The sequence below is a fragment of the Eleutherodactylus coqui genome, chromosome 1, assembly GCF_035609145.1.
Source record: "Eleutherodactylus coqui strain aEleCoq1 chromosome 1, aEleCoq1.hap1, whole genome shotgun sequence".
Taxonomy (NCBI): domain Eukaryota; kingdom Metazoa; phylum Chordata; class Amphibia; order Anura; family Eleutherodactylidae; genus Eleutherodactylus; species Eleutherodactylus coqui.
In genome coordinates, this window is record NC_089837.1 from 35337673 (window position 1) to 35359636 (window position 21964).

The 21964-nt window shown below is 44.3% G+C and overlaps 2 protein-coding genes across 3 annotated transcripts in view; one reads left to right on the top strand and one right to left on the bottom strand.

The window, feature by feature from the left end:
* FBXO16 (F-box protein 16) overlaps positions 1–7749 on the bottom strand; it is a 44813-nt gene extending 37064 nt beyond the window's left edge. Inside the window, exon 1 of the mRNA XM_066594854.1 lies at positions 7706–7749. The gene's annotated coding sequence lies outside the window, so the exon portion shown is untranslated. The remainder of the gene's footprint in view (positions 1–7705) is intronic.
* A 413-nt stretch (positions 7750–8162) lies between these two features.
* The window catches only part of FZD3 (frizzled class receptor 3), an 81034-nt gene continuing 67232 nt past the window's right edge, over positions 8163–21964 (top strand). For both annotated transcript variants that reach the window (XM_066594856.1, XM_066594862.1), the window contains exons 1-2: positions 8163–8225; positions 19857–20291. In XM_066594856.1, the coding sequence (XP_066450953.1) occupies positions 20082–20291 (210 nt within the window). In that variant the 5' untranslated portion in view covers positions 8163–8225; positions 19857–20081. The remainder of the gene's footprint in view (positions 8226–19856; positions 20292–21964) is intronic.

Genomic DNA, 21964 nt, shown 5'->3' on the forward strand with positions numbered 1-21964 from the left:
CACATGATGATGAAACCAATGGCTGACAATGGTTTCATACTCACTTGCAATGTTTTCACTGAAGCCTTGCAGCCCTAGCTGTAAAAAATAAAGTTAACTCACCTGGTAGAGAAGCAGTGCGGCTCCTCTCTCCGGCCCCGGCAGTCGTCTTCTGTCTTCTAGAGGGTGGGGATTGAAAAATCCCCGCCTCCAGAAAGCGCTGCCTCTGATTGGCTGAGTGCTGTGACCAATCAGAGGCAGCAGCCAGCCATCATTGAATGATTTTTCATAGCACCGTGAGGCTTCAGTAAAAACATAGCAAGTAAGGATGAAAGCATTGAAAATCATTGGTTTCATAAGGCTGGGTTCACACAGGGCGGATTTGCTGCAGTTTTGCCGTTTTTTCCGTTGCGGTTTTGCCACAGAAGAAATGCTTCTGCGGCAAAACTGCTTCAAAGGTTAATTTGGGCTTGCGGATTTTCTTGCGTTAAAATTCGCAAGCGTTTTTTTCTGCAGCACTTTTTTACTTTTTGCCGCGTATTTTGGTGCGGATTTAGCTGCGTCCATAGAGGTCTAAGGACAAAAAAGCGCTGCGGAAAAGACAGAAGAATGGACATGCTGCATCTTTGAAAACCGCGCCGCAGTTGCATTTCCGCACTGCGGCTGTGCGGAAAAAATTAGCCCTGTGAGAACAGCTTTTTCGCAAAACTCATTTGTGCTGCATTGCACTGCAAACGCAGCGGTTTTGCCGCAGTGCGGATATACAACGGCAATCCGCGGCAAAACCGCAGCAAATCCGCCCTGTGTGAACCCAGGCTAAGCGTGCGTTTTCACTCGCATCGCAAAAAAACATATCGCCAGTGTGAAGGCGCTGAGATTTAGTACAGATTTAGTGCAGGAAATGCTGAAGCCAAAATCTGCAGCAAACGGCAGCTGCAACCCGGAGAGCAAAAGAAATCTGCAGATAATTCGCAGCAGAATATGCAACAAATCCGCAGGCGGAGCTGCAAAGCGTTTTACACGGGGGCACTATAGTATACATGGAAAATCTGGGGCAAATCAGCCCTGTGTGAGCCTGGCCTTATTGTGCCTTCACACGGGCTACATGTGCTGGACACCTTCACACGGGCTGCATGTGCTGAACACCTTCACACGGGCTGCATGTGCTGGACACCTTCACACGAGCTGCATGTGCTGGACACCTTCACATGGGCTGCATGTGCTGGGCACCTTCACACGGGCTCCATGTGCTGGGCACCTTCACACGGGCTGCATGTGCTGGACGCCTTCACACGGGCTGCATGTGCTGGGCACCTTCACACAGGCTGCATGTGCTGGGCTCCTTCACACTAGCTGCATGTACTAGGCTCCTTCACACGAGCTGCATGTACTAGGCTCCTTTACACGAGCTGCATGTACTAGGCTCCTTCACACGAGCTGCATGTACTAGGCTCCTTTACACGAGCTGCATGTACTAGGCTCCTTCACACGGGCTGCATGTACTAGGCTCCTTCACACGAGCTGCATGTACTAGGCTAATTCACACGAGCTGCATGTACTAGGCTCCTTCACACGAGCTGCATGTACTAGGCTCCTTTACACGAGCTGCATGTACTAGGCTCCTTTACATGAGCTGCATGTACTAGGCTCCTTCACACGAGCTGCATGTACTAGGCTCCTTTACACGAGCTGCATGTACTAGGCTCCTTCACACGAGCTGCATGTACTAGGCTCCTTCACACGGGCTGCATGTACTAGGCTCCTTCACACGAGCTGCATGTACTAGGCTCCTTCACATGGGCTGCATGTGTCGGGCGCCTTCACACGAGCTGCATGTACTAGGCTCCTTCACACGGGCTGCATGTACTAGGCTCCTTCACACGAGCTGCATGTACTAGGCTCCTTCACATGGGCTGCATGTACTAGGCTCCTTCACATGGGCTGCATGTGTCGGGCGCCTTCACACGAGCTGCATGTACTAGGCTCCTTCACACGGTCTGCATGTACTAGGCTCCTTCACACGGGCTGCATGTACTAGGCTCCTTCACACGGTCTGCATGTACTAGGCTCCTTCACACGGTCTGCATGTACTAGGCTCCTTCACACGAGCTGCATGTACTAGGCTCCTTCACACGGGTTGCATGTGCTGGGCGCCTTCACACGAGCTGCATGTACTAGGCTCCTTCACATGGGCTGCATGTGCCGGGCGCCTTCACACGGGCTGCATGTGCTGGGCTCCTTCACACGAGCTGCATGTGCTGGGCTCCTTCACACGGGCTGCATGTGTCGGGCGCCTTCACACTAGCTGCATGTACTAGGCTCCTTCACACGAGCTGCATGCACTAGGCTCCTTCACACGAGCTGCATGTACTAGGCTCCTTCACACGGGCTGCATGTGCTGGGCGCCTTCACACGAGCTGCATGTACTAGGCTCCTTCACACGGGCTGCATGTGCCGGGCTCCTTCACACGGGCTGCATGTGCCGGGCGCCTTCACACGGGCTGCATGTGTCGGGCGCCTTCACACTAGCTGCATGTACTAGGCTCCTTCACACGAGCTGCATGTACTAGGCTCCTTCACACGAGCTGCATGTACTAGGCTCCTTCACACGAGCTGCATGTACTAGGCTCCTTCACACGGGCTGCATGTACTAGGCTCCTTCACACGGGCTGCATGTACTAGGCTCCTTCACACGGGCTGCATGTGTCGGGCGCCTTCACACGAGCTGCATGTACTAGGCTCCTTCACACGGTCTGCATGTACTAGGCTCCTTCACACGGGCTGCATGTACTAGGCTCCTTCACACGAGCTGCATGTACTAGGCTCCTTTACACGAGCTGCATGTACTAGGCTCCTTTACATGAGCTGCATGTACTAGGCTCCTTCACACGAGCTGCATGTACTAGGCTCCTTCACACGGGCTGCATGTGCCGGGCTCCTTCACACGGGCTGCATGTGCCGGGCGCCTTCACACGGGCTGCATGTGTCGGGCGCCTTCACACTAGCTGCATGTACTAGGCTCCTTCACACGAGCTGCATGTACTAGGCTCCTTCACACGAGCTGCATGTACTAGGCTCCTTCACACGAGCTGCATGTACTAGGCTCCTTCACACGGGCTGCATGTACTAGGCTCCTTCACACGGGCTGCATGTACTAGGCTCCTTCACACGGGCTGCATGTGTCGGGCGCCTTCACACGAGCTGCATGTACTAGGCTCCTTCACACGGTCTGCATGTACTAGGCTAATTCACACGAGCTGCATGTACTAGGCTCCTTCACACGAGCTGCATGTACTAGGCTCCTTTACACGAGCTGCATGTACTAGGCTCCTTTACATGAGCTGCATGTACTAGGCTCCTTCACACGAGCTGCATGTACTAGGCTCCTTTACACGAGCTGCATGTACTAGGCTCCTTCACACGGGCTGCATGTACTAGGCTCCTTCACACGAGCTGCATGTACTAGGCTCCTTCACACGGGCTGCATGTACTAGGCTCCTTCACACGAGCTGCATGTACTAGGCTCCTTCACATGGGCTGCATGTGTCGGGCGCCTTCACACGAGCTGCATGTACTAGGCTCCTTCACACGGGCTGCATGTACTAGGCTCCTTCACACGAGCTGCATGTACTAGGCTCCTTCACATGGGCTGCATGTGTCGGGCGCCTTCACACGAGCTGCATGTACTAGGCTCCTTCACACGGTCTGCATGTACTAGGCTCCTTCACACGGGCTGCATGTACTAGGCTCCTTCACACGGTCTGCATGTACTAGGCTCCTTCACACGGTCTGCATGTACTAGGCTCCTTCACACGAGCTGCATGTACTAGGCTCCTTCACACGGGTTGCATGTGCTGGGCGCCTTCACACGAGCTGCATGTACTAGGCTCCTTCACATGGGCTGCATGTGCCGGGCGCCTTCACACGGGCTGCATGTGCTGGGCTCCTTCACACGAGCTGCATGTGCTGGGCTCCTTCACACGGGCTGCATGTGTCGGGCGCCTTCACACTAGCTGCATGTACTAGGCTCCTTCACACGAGCTGCATGCACTAGGCTCCTTCACACGAGCTGCATGTACTAGGCTCCTTCACACGGGCTGCATGTGCTGGGCGCCTTCACACGAGCTGCATGTACTAGGCTCCTTCACACGGGCTGCATGTGCCGGGCTCCTTCACACGGGCTGCATGTGCCGGGCGCCTTCACACGGGCTGCATGTGTCGGGCGCCTTCACACTAGCTGCATGTACTAGGCTCCTTCACACGAGCTGCATGTACTAGGCTCCTTCACACGAGCTGCATGTACTAGGCTCCTTCACACGGGCTGCATGTACTAGGCTCCTTCACACGGGCTGCATGTACTAGGCTCCTTCACACGGGCTGCATGTGTCGGGCGCCTTCACACGAGCTGCATGTACTAGGCTCCTTCACACGGTCTGCATGTACTAGGCTCCTTCACACGGGCTGCATGTACTAGGCTCCTTCACACGGGCTGCATGTGCCGGGCTCCTTCACACGGGCTGCATGTGCCGGGCGCCTTCACACTAGCTGCATGTACTAGGCTCCTTCACACGAGCTGCATGTACTGGGCTCCTTCACACGGGCTGCATGTACTAGGCTCCTTCACACGAGCTGCATGTACTAGGCTCCTTCACACGAGCTGCATGTACTAGGCTCCTTCACACGAGCTGCATGTACTAGGCTCCTTCACACGGGCTGCATGTACTAGGCTCCTTCACACGAGCTGCATGTGCTGGGCTCCTTCACACGGGCTGCATGTGCTGGGCTCCTTCACACGGGCTGCAGGTGCTGGGCTCCTTCACACGGGCTGCATGTGCCGGGCTCCTTCACACGGGCTGCATGTGCCGGGCTCCTTCACACGGGCTGCATGTGCTGGACACCTTCACACGGGCTGCATGTGCTGGGCACCTTCACACGGGCTGCATGTGCTGGACACCTTCACACGGGCTGCATGTGCTGGGCACCTTCACACGGGCTGCATGTGCTGGACACCTTCACACGGGCTGCATGTGCTGGACGCCTTCACACCGGCTGCATGTGCTGGGCACCTTCACACGGGCTGCATGTGCTGGACGCCTTCACACCGGCTGCATGTGCTGGGCTCCTTCACACGGGCTGCATGTGTCGGGCGCCTTCACACTAGCTGCATGTACTAGGCTCCTTCACACGAGCTGCATGTACTAGGCTCCTTCACACGAGCTGCATGTACTAGGCTCCTTCACACGGGCTGCATGTGTCGGGCGCCTTCACACTAGCTGCATGTACTAGGCTCCTTCACACGAGCTGCATGTACTAGGCTCCTTCACACGGGCTGCATGTGCTGGGCTCCTTCACACAGGCTGCATGTGCTGGGCTCCTTCACACAGGCTGCATGTGCTGGGCTCCTTCACACGGGCTGCATGTGCTGGGCTCCTTCACACGGGCTGCATGTGCTGGGCGCCTTCACACGGGTGTATTTGTGTGCGCGATATGCGCAGCGCAGGACACATTGATATCAGTGATTCCTACGCATTTTCCGTTTTTGCGCTCCATGTTGAGTGACTTGTGACTTCATAAAAGTCAATGGGATTTGCATAAAATGCTGCGCAGTGCGATGCCGTGGGAGAAAGAACGATCTGCATCTTATTAGTGTAAGTACCCCTTTAAATCAGGGTGTCGTCCGTGTATGAGCACGCCCGGCGCTGCAAAAAATAACAGTAAACTGTGCCGACATGTGCGCAAATTAACTTTGTTTATACCACAAATACGTTGCGCTAAAGCGTACATATTTACACAGACGCTCGTGTGAGGGAGCCCTTGGCAGAGGGGGCGGTGCCAGCAGAGGGAGCCATCTTGGATTGTGAGCTGTGGCGCACCTTCACACCGCTCTGTCCGACCAGTCACAGATGGCGGCAGCTCTGCCAGCCTTCGGCGCATTCACACGGGCGGATGCAGCATTGTAACAGACGGAGGCCTTATATTCCCACGACCATTCTTCTAACCTGGCCGTGATAACACGTTGCGACCGTCTGAAGCGCTGCTTGGGTTCATAGGTATTTATTCAGATTAGCGGTTTTTAGCCGCATGAAAACATTGCGCCGGGAGTAACGGGACATCGGCGACCGAAAACGGCAACCGATGTCATACGGCACGTGAAGAGGTAGGTCTTGCCATATCTTTCACCCCATATAAGCTGGTGGCTCCCATAGACTTCTATGGGAGCTGTAAAAAAGAGTGAGGGGAGTTTGGCTGCATCCAACACAGGATAAGATTACGGCTGCCTCTAGTTAACCCTTAGAAGCCGGGGATTTATACCGACCAAGGCTTTTTTTCCGTGCTGTGGCATATTTATGCCGCAGCCGCTCACGTAAATGGACGAGAAAACACGGATTTTGGCGGTGACTTGATCGTAGCTTTTTACCGCTCGTGTGATAACGCAACGCGCGTGTGAGAGAAGCCTGAGAGCGCCTCCCAAAGGCCGCAGGTGCAGCTATAATCAGCGGCACGGAGCGCAGTTACGCCTGAAGAGGGGGATCCCTTCCCTGGCAGTACGAACTCTGCGCCAGAACACGGGAGTGTGATAATAACTGCGGGGAGATAAGCGCCGCCCGATACTCGGCGCACCGAGTGATAAAGCGCGAGAATCCCCAGAGTGAAGAGGAAGCCACTTAAAGAACCGCTGCACAGTTACCAGATCACAATGACTGCAAGGGGCAATTGTGGCCCAGAATACGGACTGAGATAGAACTTGTGGCGGGTCTTTAACATGAGGAATAGAAGCGTGAAAAGTGCGTCTGCAGAGCCGGATGGATATCACTGGGGGTCAAGATGTCTGTATTACATATGAAAAATATGCACACAATACGGAGTGTAAATACACCCGTGTGATGTACCCTCGGTGAAAAGGAGTCTGCCCGCCTGAACTAAAGGATACAGGAATGATGATACATATAATATATAATGATGGAATATAATATACAATGATGGAATATAATATATAATGATGATGTAATATAATATATAATGATGGAATATAATATACAATGATGTAATATAATATATGATGATACATATAATATATAATGATGGAATATAATATATAATGATACATATAATATATAATGATGATGTAATATAATATATGATTGATGATACATATAATATATAATGATGGAATATAATATATAATGATACATATAATATATAATGATGATGTAATATAATATATGATGATACATATAATATACTATGATACACTTAAATATAATATATAATGATGGAATATAATATATAATGATACATATAATATATAATGATGATACATATAATATATAATGATGTAATATAATATATAATGATGGAATATAATATATAAAGATCTAATATAATATAATGATGATACATATAATATATAATGATGGAATATAATATATAATGATGTAATATAATATATGATGATGTAATATAATATATGATGATACATATAATATACTATGATACACTTAAATATAATATATAATGATGGACTATAATATATAATGATGGAATATAATATATAATGCTCTAATATAATATAATGATGATACATATAATATATAATGATGTAATATAATATAATGATACAATATGCACTACGCGGTACAGTGATAATGATGAGCAGGACGACACTGCATGTATATAATCTGATAACACTACATCAGTGACGTCAGCCACGTCTCTCCCCGGTTACCTGCTCTGCTCGGGGCCCCGGAGATCACGACAACCTGACTCGGCCGCTTGCGTCGTTGCTATGGAAACTAAATCGAGCATCTCACTCACGTCAATCAATCACTGGGCGTTCTGACACGCCTTTTGCCTTTCGTTCTTCACTAATTGGCGGGACGGTTGCTATAACGACCATAGAATTCTCTGATTCGTTAAAAGAGCCTACGGCCACGGCTGTGATGGGCGTGGCTTCTGTTTTCACAGCCTATACTAAAGAGGAGGCGTGACGTACGGGGAAGTGTACCAATAGCGAGGGGGGTTTTCTCAGTGGAGGCGTGGTGTCATAGACGGTATGAATGAGTAGGCGGGGTTAGTTTGTTCATCTGGATCTTCAAAGCGAAGATTGATGAATGGGCGTGGTGTACAGGGGGTGTGTACTGATGTGGAGGGTGTGGCTACCGGAGGGAGGTGTGGTCTGCGTGAGATCCCAGCAGGGACAGCGGAGCTCGTCATCCACTCCAAGCCTAATCGTACGGCGACGGCCGGTGAGTACGGGGGCGACGTGCACTGTGCGGTCATAAGCCGTCATGTAGTGTTATATACCGTCATGTAATATTACCTGCAGGATATGCCAATGTAGTGTTATATATAAGGTACTATAATGCAGTATATACCGTCATGTAATATTGCCTGTAGTATATGCCAATGTAGTGTAGTATGTAACGTACTATAATGCAGTATATACCGTCATGTTATATTGCCTGTAGTATATGCCAATGTAGTGTTATATATAAGGTACTATAATGCAGTATATACCGTCATGTAGTATTACCTGTAGGATATGCCAATGTAGTGTAATATATAACGTACTGTAATGCAGTATATACCGTCATGTAATATTGCCTGTAGTATATGCCAATGTAGTGTAGTATGTAACGTACTATAATGCAGTATATACCGTCATGTTATATTGCCTGTAGTATATGCCAATGTAGTGTTATATATAAGGTACTATAATGCAGTATATACCGTCATGTAGTGTAATACACCGTCATGTAATATTACCTGTAGGATATGCCAATGTAGTGTAATATATAACGTACTGTAATGCAGTATATACCGTCATGTAATATTGCCTGTAGTATATGCCAATGTAGTGTAGTATGTAACGTACTATAATGCAGTATATACCGTCATGTTATATTGCCTGTAGTATATGCCAATGTAGTGTAGTATGTAACGTACTATAATGCAGTATATACCGTCATGTTATATTGCCTGTAGTATATGCCAATGTAGTGTAATATGTAAGGTACTGTAATGCAGTATATACCGTCATGTTATATTGCCTGTAGTGTAATATGTAACGTACTGTAATGCAGTACATGCCAATGTAGTGTAATATATAAGGTACTATAATGCAGTATATACCGTCATGTAGTGTAATACACCGTCATGTAATATTGCCTGTAGTATATGCCAATGTAGTGTAATATGTGATGTACTATAATGCAGTATATAGTATATAACAATGTAGTGTGCAGTCATGTAGTGTAATATATGTCATACTATAATAAATATATCACCAGCTGTATTCTCATATAACCTGCAGCAATAATACTGTCATGTAATATATGATAAGTATATCATGTTATATATTACACAACATAACTGCATGTTATAAGGGATCCGGCCGGCCTCACGCCGGCGTTAGGGTCAGTTCAGGGTTTCCGTCTTTGCTCTGTTTTTGGAGGACAGAAACTGTAACAACGGATCCGTTTTTTTCCCCCATTGATTTCAATGGGGTTTCCAAACCCGGTGAGGCCGGACTTCGCTTCCAGTCTGTTGGTTTTCCGTTTTTTGGGGGCAGGAAAATAGAAACCCGACGGAATGGGGGCGAACGGATTTTTAAACCCCATTGAAATCCATGGGGAAAAAATGGATCTGTTTTTTACAGTTTATCTCCTCCAAAAACGGAGCCTGAGCTGACCCTAACGCAGTGAGATAATGCATGTTACAGTATTGTATACAGCGCACTGCATAGCCGCACATGATAGTAGGATACTACAGATCATTATATGACAGATTATAGTACAGCATTTAATATATTGGATACATACATAATACAGCTGATGAAATATATGGCATTATAGTATGCTATATATTACACTACATATATGCACATTATATTACCGTATACTACAGCTAATTATATATAAATTATACTATGGTGTGTTATATATTACACTACATATGCACATTATATTATAATATACTGCAGCTGATTATATATATTACATTGCAGTAATGTATGTGACCCTATATAATTGCAGGTGATATTACCATAGCAGCTGTAGTGTAATACAAGATGTAATATGATACATGAGTTCAGCAGAGTATTGTGTCTCCATCATCGGACTATATATATTGTATCTATAATCCTGCACTGTACATTATACACCCCATGCTGAGCCCTCCTCCGTTATCAGCTGTGGCTTGTCCTGTGTATTGTTAAACTGCACCACCCCCCCCCGCACTGTTATAACATGCAGCATTCATTATATGATTTTGCAGATTATTACGCTGGTCTATTAGGCGCTGAGTCCTGACTGTGACTGGTAGGCCTGTATTGGCACCATGTAGATGCGGCCATTGTTCTGTATGAGCCTGGGATTCTTCATCTCCCCCTCACCATGCAGTAGGCAGCAGTGGGCTGTATATAACATTATAATATATTACGCTCTCTGTCATTGTGTGCTGGCTGTGAGGAGCCTCTGTATAATGTGTAGAGTGGTTACATGAGGATGGGCCTGTGCATTGTTATTGCTGGTGATACGCCTGTAGTGTTACATATGGATGGTATATTACTGCTATATGAGGCCTGGACTGTAGATTATAGCTGCAGATAATGGCCACCAATATCATGTATTAGGATGCTATATGACTGCACATCGTCACTGGTGAATTATATTGCACTGCTGTTTGGTTAGCTGTATAATAATGTATGTAGAGAAGATACAGAGGGCACACTGTGGATATATAGAGCACATTGTGTATTTACAGTATACACAGTGTATATAGAGAGGACATCATGTGTATATGGAGAGTACATTGTATATAAAGAGAGTTGGCAACATGTGTATGGAGAGCACCATGTGTATAGAGAGAGCAGCATGTATATTGAGACTGCAGAATGTATATAGAGTACACTATGTATACATTACTATATATATATATATATATATGAGGGATTATGTATATATAGAGATCATCATGTATAAAGAGTACAGTGTATATACAGAGGGCATCATGTATATGGAAAGCATACTGTATACATAGAGAGAGCATCATGTATATGGAATGTGCACTGTATATATAGAGAGTGCAGAATATAAATAGAGTACATTGTGTATATGGAGAATTGGCATCATGTGTATGGTAAGTGCAGTGTATATAGAGCGTACATTGTGTATATATAGAGAGTTGGCGTCATGTATATATGGAGAGTAAAATGTGTATATATATATAAAGAGGGCATCATATGTGTATATGGAAAGTATACTGTATATATAGAGAATTGGCATCATGTCTGTGTATCTAGAGAGTACAGTGTACTGTGCACTGTGTATATAGAGAGGGTAATACAATAATACCTATAGGGAATACAGTGTGTTTATGGAGAGTTTAGTGTGTGTGTATATATAATAGAGAGAGCGGGGGGGGGCAGCGTGTATATAGTGAGCACACTGTGTATATAATCTGTATATAAAGCCCATCGTTCTTATCATTAGTATAGAGATATTGGCATTATCCCCTCTTATCATGCTCATCTGGGCACCTGGGTACATGCCAAGGGTCTTTGTTGCCTTTCCATGTGGCACCATCTGTCTATGACTTCCTCCTGACAGTAGATGTGCTGTGACCTGATTACTTGGGGGGTGGAGCTTATCAGTCCCCGCCTCCTAATGTGTACTATTATCACCTCAAAATTATTATACAGACATATTGTATCCCAGGGTGTAATAATATTACAGTGATAATATAACTGATATTAGCAGTTATATTATCACAGCTAAGATAGTCCTGATAAGTAGACCTACGGTATATAACATCACAGTGATGATATATCTGATATTAGTGGTATCTGCTGCTGAGATGGTCCTGACAAGTAGACCTGCGGTATATAATATTACAGTGATGATATATCTAATATTAGTGGTATCTGCTGCTGAGATGGTCCTGACAAGTAGACCTGCGGTATATAATATTACAGTGATGATATATCTAATATTAGTGGTATCTGCTGCTGGGATGGTCCTGACAAGTAGACCTGCGGTATATAATATTACAGTGATGATATATCTAATATTAGTGGTATCTGCTGCTGAGATGGTCCTGACAAGTAGACCTGCGGTATATAATATTACAGTGATGATATGTCTAATATTAGTGGTATCTGCTGCTGGGATGGTCCTGACAAGTAGACCTGCGGTATATAATATTACAGTGATGATATATCTGATATTAGTGGTATCTGCTGCTGGGATGGTCCTGACAAGTAGACCTGCTGTATATAGAAGTGTGTGTATATATGAATGGCGCAGCGGTGTATCTGTACCATGGTATGGGGGCGGAGGGTATATTGCTGCATGAGCCCCTCTGGATGGTGGGAAGGCTGGGAGCTGTCATGGCCGCTCTGCCTGTCGTGTACCTGCAGGGTCCGGAATATTCCAGGACTATTCAATATTCAGATGCAAATAACATTCAGCGATGTTTCTAATCCCGCTAAACCGTCTGAAAAAGATCATCTTAGCCGGATAATTCCCTGCTAAACCCCATGATTGGCGGGATTCTTGGTGCCGCGCCGCACGTTCTTAAAGGGGACCGTCACATCTCTTGCCCTGCGACGGACATAAGGGTGCGATCCCACGGGCCGGAGTTAGTTATTTCTGCGTCACAATGTTATCCTGAAGCGGTTTGGATTCCGCACTTGATAAAATCCGCACGTTTTTACTTCAGAACCGAAAAATATTATTTCACAGCGGAATGACGGACGTCTTGCGGAATTGTTGTTGCGGATCTCTAACATACAGGTGATGGAATTCTGCAAATAAAAGCTCGTTTACACGAGTTATTACGCACGCAGATGTTGTGCTCCTACCACGCAGAGCACAGAACTCCTTCACATCGGCGTATTTTTTTCACGCGATATTTGATCATGTGACGTGACCTGACCTATCGTCGTGCGCAGTGAAATCAATGGTCTTGCGTAAATGCGCACAACGTATTCAGAAAACCCGCATGGGTGGCAGCTGGGTGCTGTGGCTGCGTTGAAACCTGACAGCTTGGCAGATACTTGTGTGAGTGAGAGAGTTAATGGCACTTGTAAAGGCAATTGGACTGGCACGAGGGGCAATATGGCGGCACTTGTGAGGACAGCGTGACCAACACCAGCGGTCATGTGGATGGTACTTGTACTGGTCCTTGTAATGACCGCTGGCATAAAGCAGCTAGGTCATGCCGAGATCTGTATAAGCTGCCATGTTGGTTGTCACCCTGCATTCCCAGAGACGGGTATCAGAAACACAACTTTATACAGGCTGGCCACGGAACACGAGGCGGCGCCACACTCTGATGGAAGCAGAAGAAAATCTGTCTGTGTTGCCCATAGCAACGAATCACAGCACAGCTTTCATGTTACCTCAGCGGTATAATATATAACAACCAATCACAGAGCAGCTTTCATGTTGCCTCAGCAGTATAATATATAACAACCAATCACAGAGCAGCTTTCATGTTGCCTCAGCGGTATAATATATAACAACCAATCACAGCGCAGCTTTCATGTTACCTCAGCAGTATAATATATAACAACCAATCACAGCGCAGCTTTCCTGTTACCTCAGTATAATATATAACAACCAATCACAGTTCAGCTTTCATGTTACCTCAGCAGTATAATATATAACAACCAATCACAGCACAGCTTTCATGTTACCTCAGCGGTATAATATATAACAACCAATCACAGCACAGCTTTCATGTTACCTCAGCAGTATAATATATAACAACCAATCACAGCGCAGCTTTCATGTTACCTCAGCGGTATAATATATAACAACCAATCACAGCGCAGCTTTCATGTTGCCTCAGCAGTATAATATATAACAACCAATCACAGAGCAGCTTTCATGTTGCCTCAGCAGTATAATATATAACAACCAATCACAGAGCAGCTTTCATGTTGCCTCAGCGGTATAATATATAACAACCAATCACAGCACAGCTTTCATGTTACCTCAGCAGTATAATATATAACAACCAATCACAGCGCAGCTTTCATGTTACCTCAGCGGTATAATATATAACAACCAATCACAGCGCAGCTTTCATGTTACCTCAGCGGTATAATATATAACAACCAATCACAGCACAGCTTTCATGTAACCTCAGCGGTATAATATATAACAACCATTACAGCCTGTGGATCTGTCAATCGCTACATTTTTGGATGAAAAAACGTGTTTGTTCCACGGATGACCATGTGCCGGCCGGCCTCTAATGACCATGTGCCGGCCGGCCTCTGATGACCATGTGTCGGTGTGGCCGGCCTCTGATGACCATGTGTCGGTGTGGCCGGCCTCTGATGACGATGGCATTCGTAGATGGCTGCAGTTTAATGACCATATAAGAGATCTAGTCAGCCAGCGGATGAGCATGTGCTTATTTTTCAGCTGATCATTGGGTAACCAAACATTCCTGTAAACATTACTGCCGATCACCAGCCCGTGTAAGAGGGATGTTCCCATCTTGGCCAAACATGGCCAAGATGGCCCACAGCGGCTTACGAGGTGCCCAGGCATCCGGGGTGGCTCAGCTGAGCTGCTCTGTCTCCAGGGCTCCCATGATTACACAGTAAGCTCCGCTGTTTCCGCAGCTCGCCTCTCATGGACATAGCTCGGCTCGCTGTGTTATGCTGTTTGCGTAACGCCCATGACTTCTATGGGCACTAAGGTATTTTCATCCCTGGCCACCGCTCTCGGGATGACCGGGAAGCCGTAGGGGCCCTAATTTACAATAGGTGCGGGTTCCAGAGTTGGGACAGACTGTTACGGCCTATTGTGTGGTCACATATGGGAATACCCCTTTAAGTGAAAAGTTCTATAACTTTCTAATATAATTAGGGGAAATTAATTTTTTAGACCGACGTTTTATACTTTGGTCTAAATCCAGAATTCTGTGACGTGGAGACAGTTATATTCAGTGTAGACAATGCTCTGTGAGCTCAACAGCCCAGACTCCAGACTGATACATTGTACATAGCTAGTGCTATTTTTATCTGAGAAGTGGATACAGTTGTATCCAGCCTAAACAATGCTCTGTGAGCTCAACAGCCAAGACTCCAGACTGATACATTGTACATAGCTCAACCTGCTCTCAGCTGAGAAGTGGATACAGTTGTATTTGGTGTGGACAATGCTCTGTGAGTTCATTAGCCTGATAGCCCGGACTCCAGGCTGATACATTATACATAGCCAGTCTTTTTCTCAACTAACAAGTGGATACAATTGTACCCAGTGTACACAATACTCTGTGAGCAGCTGCACAAATCCCTTTGCTACAATGTATCAGTCTGGAGTCCAGGCATAACACATGGTCTACATTGGATACAATTGTATCACTTCTCAGCTGAGGGCAGGACTAGCCATGTACAAGTTTACTGTTTCTGCATGTAAACAGGGGTTCTCATTTACTGACAGAAAGCAGAGATATTGAAAATGAAGAGAAAGCAAATCATAACATACATTAGAAAGTTCTAATACTGCTGTAGTTCTACAGCGATTAAAGGGTTGTACCAAAATTAACTTCTATCGCCTATCCATAGATTGATGGGGATCTCGCTGATGAGACCCCACTGATCCAGGGGTCCGACGCACGCCTCTTCTCGTCACTGCAGGCCTTCTGCACCCACCAACAGTGACGTAGAGATTGAATGGCGTGGTGCCGCTCCATTCATTCCAGGGAGCTGATGGAAATGGCAACGTACAAACGCTTGACTATCACCGGCAGTCCAATAGGCATAGAATGGAGGGGCGCCGTGCGTGCGCAACCATTACTGCATTCAGTTCCCGTCTCATTGTGGGGAGGGGGGGGGGGGGCCGTGAGGAAGAGAGAGGGTCATGGAACCTCTATTATCTGGATCGGGGGGTCATGGAACCTCTATTATCTGGATCCTTGGGGGGTCTCAGCGTTGAGACCCCACTAATAAGACTTTCATAACCTATCCTATCCTAAAAGTATATTTTTGTGCAGCCCCTTTTAAGCCTTATTTACCCCAAACCAGGAAACTTCTTTCACTCACTGACTTTATTTACTGTAATTTTCCCCCTTTAATATCAGCTGTAGATTATACTGTTATTATAATAACATCAGCAGGATAAACCGTCTATTCCCCGACTAAATCCCCAGTTGTCATCGCTTTGTTCAAGATGTGAGGAGCTGAAGATGGAGAGCTGGAAGTCCCCGGCAGGGCTGAGAGATGAGGCAGTTACACCACATTTCTGAATGTCATCCCCAAACCCCCCCCCCCCCCCCCCAGTCATGTCCTATGTGTATTATTACCCCGGCCCTGTGTATGGACTGCTGGACATCTTTTTCATTGGACGTATACATTTAATTTACCAAAGCTTCATCCTGTTTCCACAGGATTATCTACCTAATCTGGCATTAGATGTAATTGCACATCCTGGTTAACTCATTCACTGCCACCAGAGGAGCTTTCTTCAGTTCTTTTGTCATCACCTGCTGAGCAATGCACTTGCTGCCAAGTGTAGTGGGGGAAGGGCAGTGATAACTGCTCTGAGCATGCTGTATTTATGGCTCCTAAAGGCTGTTGTTGTCAATGCACATTCAATTATTAATCTACAAGGCCAGATTAATAGGTTGTCAGAAATTACTATACTTCCTATATTTACAAGAAAGTACTAGAATCAATATAACTACTATAATACTGCCCCCAATGTTCAAGAATATAACTACTATAATACTGCCCCTATGTACAAGAATATACCTACTATAATACTGCCCCCTATGTTCAAGAATATAACTACTATAATACTGCCTCCTATGTACAAGAATATAACTACTATAATACTGCCCCCTATGTACAAGAATATAACTACTATAATACTGCCCCCTATGTACAAGAATATAACTACTATAATACTGCTCCCCTATGTACAAGAATATAACTACTATAATACTGCCCCCTATGTACAACAATATAACTACTATAATAGTGCCCCTATGTACAAGAATATAACTACTATAATACTGCCCCCTATGTACAAGAATAGAACTACTATAATACTGCCTCCTATGTACAAGAATATAACTACTATAATACTGCCCCCTATGTACAAGAATATACCTACTATAATACTGCCCCCTATGTTCAAGAATATAACTACTATAATACTGCCTCCTATGTACAAGAATATAACTGCTATAATACTGCCTCCTATGTACAAGAATATAACTGCTATAATACTGCCCCTATGTACAAGAATATAACTACTATAATACTGCTCCCTATGTACAAGAATATACCTACTATAATACTGGCCCCCTATGTACAAGAATATAACTACTATAATACTGCCCCCTGTGTACAAGAATATAACTACTATAATATCACCCACTATGTACAAGAATATAACTACTATAATACTGCCCCCTATGTACAAGAATATAACTACTATAATACTGCCGCTATGTACTAGAATATAACTACTATAATACTGCCCCCTGTGTACAAGAATATAACTACTATAATACTGCCCCCTATGTACAAGAATATAACTACTATAATACTGCCGCTATGTACTAGAATATAACTACTATAATACTGCCCCCTATGTACTAGAATATAACTACTATAATACTGCCCCTATGTACAAGAATATAACTACTATAATACTGCCCCTATGTACAAGAATATAACTACTATAATACTGCTCCCTATGTACAAGAATATACCTACTATAATACTGGCCCCCTATGTACAAGAATATAACTACTATAATACTGCCCCCTGTGTACAAGAATATAACTACTATAATATCACCCACTATGTACAAGAATATAACTACTATAATACTGCCCCCTATGTACAAGAATATAACTACTATAATACTGCCCCCTATATACAAGAATATAACTACTATAATACTGCCCCCTATGTACAAGAATATAACTACTATAATACTGCTCCCTATGTACAAGAATATACCTACTATAATACTGGCCCCCTATGTACAAGAATATAACTACTATAATACTTCCCCCTATGTACAAGGATATACCTACTATAATACTGCCCCCTATGTACAAGAATTTAACTACTATAATACTGCCCCCTATGTACAAGAATATAACTACTATAATACTGCCCCCTATGTACAAGAATATAACTACTATAATACTGCCTCCTATGTACAGAAATATAACTACTATAATACTGCCCCCTATGTACAAGAATATAACTACTATAATACTGCCCCCTATGTACAAGAATATAACTACTATAATACTGCCACCTATGTACAAGAATATAACCACTATAATACTGCCCCCTATGTACAAGAATATAACCACTATAATACTGCCCCCTATGTACAAGAATATAACTACTATAATACTGCCCCCTATGTACAAGAATATAACTACTATAATAGTGCTGCTATGTATAAGAATATAACTACTATAATACTCCCCCCTATGTACAAGAATATAACAACTATAATACTGCTCCCTATGTACAAGAATATAACCACTATAATACTGCCCCCTATGTACAAGAATATAACTACTATAATACTGCCCCCTATGTACAAGAATATAACTACTATAATAGTGCTGCTATGTATAAGAATATAACTACTATAATACTCCCCCCTATGTACAAGAATATAACCACTATAATACTGCCCCCTATGTACAAGAATATAACTACTATAATACTGCTCCCTATGTACAAGAATATAACTACTATAATACTGCCCTCTATGTACAAGAATATAACTACTATAATACTGCCCTCTATGTACAAGAATATAACTACTATAATACTGCCCCTATGTACAAGAATATAACTACTATAATACTGCTCCTATGTACAAGAATATAACTACTATAATACTGCCCCTATGTACAAGAATATAACTACTATAATACTGCCTCCTATGTACAAGAATATAACTACTATAATACTGCCTCCTATGTACAAGAATATAACTACTATAATACTGCCCCCTATGTACAAGAATATAACTACTATAATACTGCCCCCTATGTACAAGAATATAACTACTATAATACTGCCCTCTATGTACAAGAATATAACTACTATAATACTGCCCCCTATGTACAAGAATATAACTACTATAATACTGCCTCCTATGTACAAGAATATAACTACTATAATACTGCCCCCTATGTACAAGAATATGACTACTATAATACTGCCCCCTATGTACAAGAATATGACTACTATAATAATGCCTCCTATATACAAGAATATAACTACTATAATACTACCCCCGATGTGCAAGAATATAACTACTATAATACTGCTCCCTATGTACAAGAATATAACTACTATAATACTGCCCCCTATGTACAAGAATATAGCTACTATAATACTGCCTCCTATGTACAAGAATATAACTACTATAATACTGCCCCCTGTGAACAAGAATATAACTACTATAATACTGCCCCCTATGTACAAGAATATAACTACTATAATACTGCCCCCTATGTACAAGAATATGACTACTATAATACTGCCCCCTATGTACAAGAATATGACTACTATAATACTGCCCCCTATGGATAACAACACAGATCTGAAGTTTACAATGTGTTTTCTCCCTTATGTAGAAGGTTGCTGGTGGTTGTGTTTTGTGTTCTGTTTGTCCTTTAGACATGTTCCTATATTTGTATGATATTAATTAGCCAGTTGCTGTTTTATACAAGATTAATATTGCTTTCTTCTTCCCAGGCAATCGTTTCCCACATACAAGTTGCTGATAATTGATGTTCTGTAATTAGATTCAGTCCTGTTTTACAATCTCCAACCTGCTTTGACTTGTCATGTTTTTTTATGTCTTCAGATTGTGAAGCTTTGAGCTCTGCTCCTTTAAAAATGAAGACTATCATCTGGGAGTGCGGTTAGCGGCTGACTGCTGGTGGTGGGCTTAGAAAATCCAAGGAGATATCACCCGGAATTAAAAATGTATCGAAAATCCTTCAGAGAAGAGCCGGATATGGACTTATCTTCACGCCAAGAGCTGTCCTTGGGTCTAATTCTAGGCGACAGCTAGTACCTGAAGGCCACCATGGCTTCTTGTTGGCTTATCATGGCTACCTATAGGATTTCTTGCCTTCTCTGGCTTCTTGTGGCCCTCGTTGACCACACCGTGGGGCACAGTCTATTTGCCTGTGAGCCAGTTATACTGAGAATGTGTCAGGACCTTCCATATAATTCGACCTTCATGCCTAATCTGCTGAACCACTATGACCAGCAAACCGCGGCCTTGGCAATGGAGGTGAGACTTTTTGATGTTAATTTCCATGATAAATGTAATTACCGTTCCTTTTCGATACTTGTTGGGACTCACAATTTAATCTAGGGACATACAGACCAGGAAGAGTATCATAAGAAGCCCAGGTGCATGTGGGAAGAACATACCAACACCACGCAGCCATTGCATTGGCTGGATTCGCACCCGGGGCCCAGGAGCTACCTTTTAATTGGCCTGTAAGAATTTAAGGTAAAATATTCAAAATTTCCAACCCACTTGGTGCATTGAATATGGAGTTCAATGATGGCTCAGTGGTTGGCTTAGTCTTGAAAAACTTAAGTTTGGCCAGAGCCTTCTCCTGAATGGACTTTGTATGTTCTCACCGTGTTTTCATGGGTTTCCTTTGGGTATTTTTGTTTCGTCACCAAAGCCATGGTCTGCACAATGAAGAAATCCAAGCTCCTGGATGGGTGGATGGGATAACAACTGTGGTTTCTAGCCATCCACACTCAAATTGTTGCAAGCCCAAACCTTTTTTCCATTGTAGATCCTTTGGGCATTTTCTTACAGGGTTCAAAAATTATTTACCAGGTTGGATGTTTCGTGGTCTGTATTCCTGGAGATCTGTATTCCTAAGGATCCTTAGATGTAATGTGCTTGTTAAGCTCAATTAAGGGGTGGTTAAGTTAGGACCCATTTAGACACAATGATTATCACTCAAAATTTGCTCAAAAGCCAACTTTTGAGCGATAATCGTTCTGTCTAAATGCACTGCCATCATGCATTGTTCTTTCATCACTCATTTCTAGCCAGCTAGAAATGAGCGATGAGCTTTTTTCAGTGCCTCACGCTGATTTTCTCAGCGGGTGGCACTGATAATATTCTTTCAGCTGGTATCCTGTTGGGACTTCCCAGCGGGATACCAGCTGACACCTCTGACAAGAAAGGAGCTGTATACAGAAGATTGCGCCCCAGCTATCTTCTGCATACCCCTCTCGGAGCGCTCAGCTGTATACAAACTGAGCACTCTGAGAACACAAAGCTCTCAGCGGGATACCATCTGAAAGCTCAGAGAAGAAAGGAGCTGTATACAGAAGTCAACGCTCCAGCTGTCTTCTGCATACCCCGCTCGGAGTGCTTAGCTGTACACCAGCTGAGCGCTCTGAAATCACAGCAGCTGTATACAGAAGACAGCACTACTGCTGTCTTCTGTATACAGCAGGAGCCTTCATTTACACTGCAATAAGCTCTTAAGTAGCTAATTAACTACTTAAGAGCTTATGCAAAGTGAATGCTCAAAACTATCACTCCAATTGCCATTTGAGCGACTTTTGAGCGATCATCTTGCCATGTTAATGCACACAACGATTATTGCTCAAAAGATTGCTTTTGAGCGAATTTTGAGTGATAATCATTGTGTCTAAATGGGCTCTGGGTTCTTTGGTTAGTAGCCCCGTCAATAAGAACTACCATAGACATCAGTGAAAGACAACCTAAAAAGATACGCACCAGTAGTAAATTATTTGGATACCTGGTTCCTTGGACTTCTCCAGCCATGTTGCTGGCCATCACATAGAAATTATATAGCTTGGAACACACCTTAACCCTTTCAGTGGCAGGTTTATTATTACCATGCCATGCCTCACAGGGCAGTTTTTTTTTAAATGAGTCAACAATGCAACTTAATTTCACAAGTA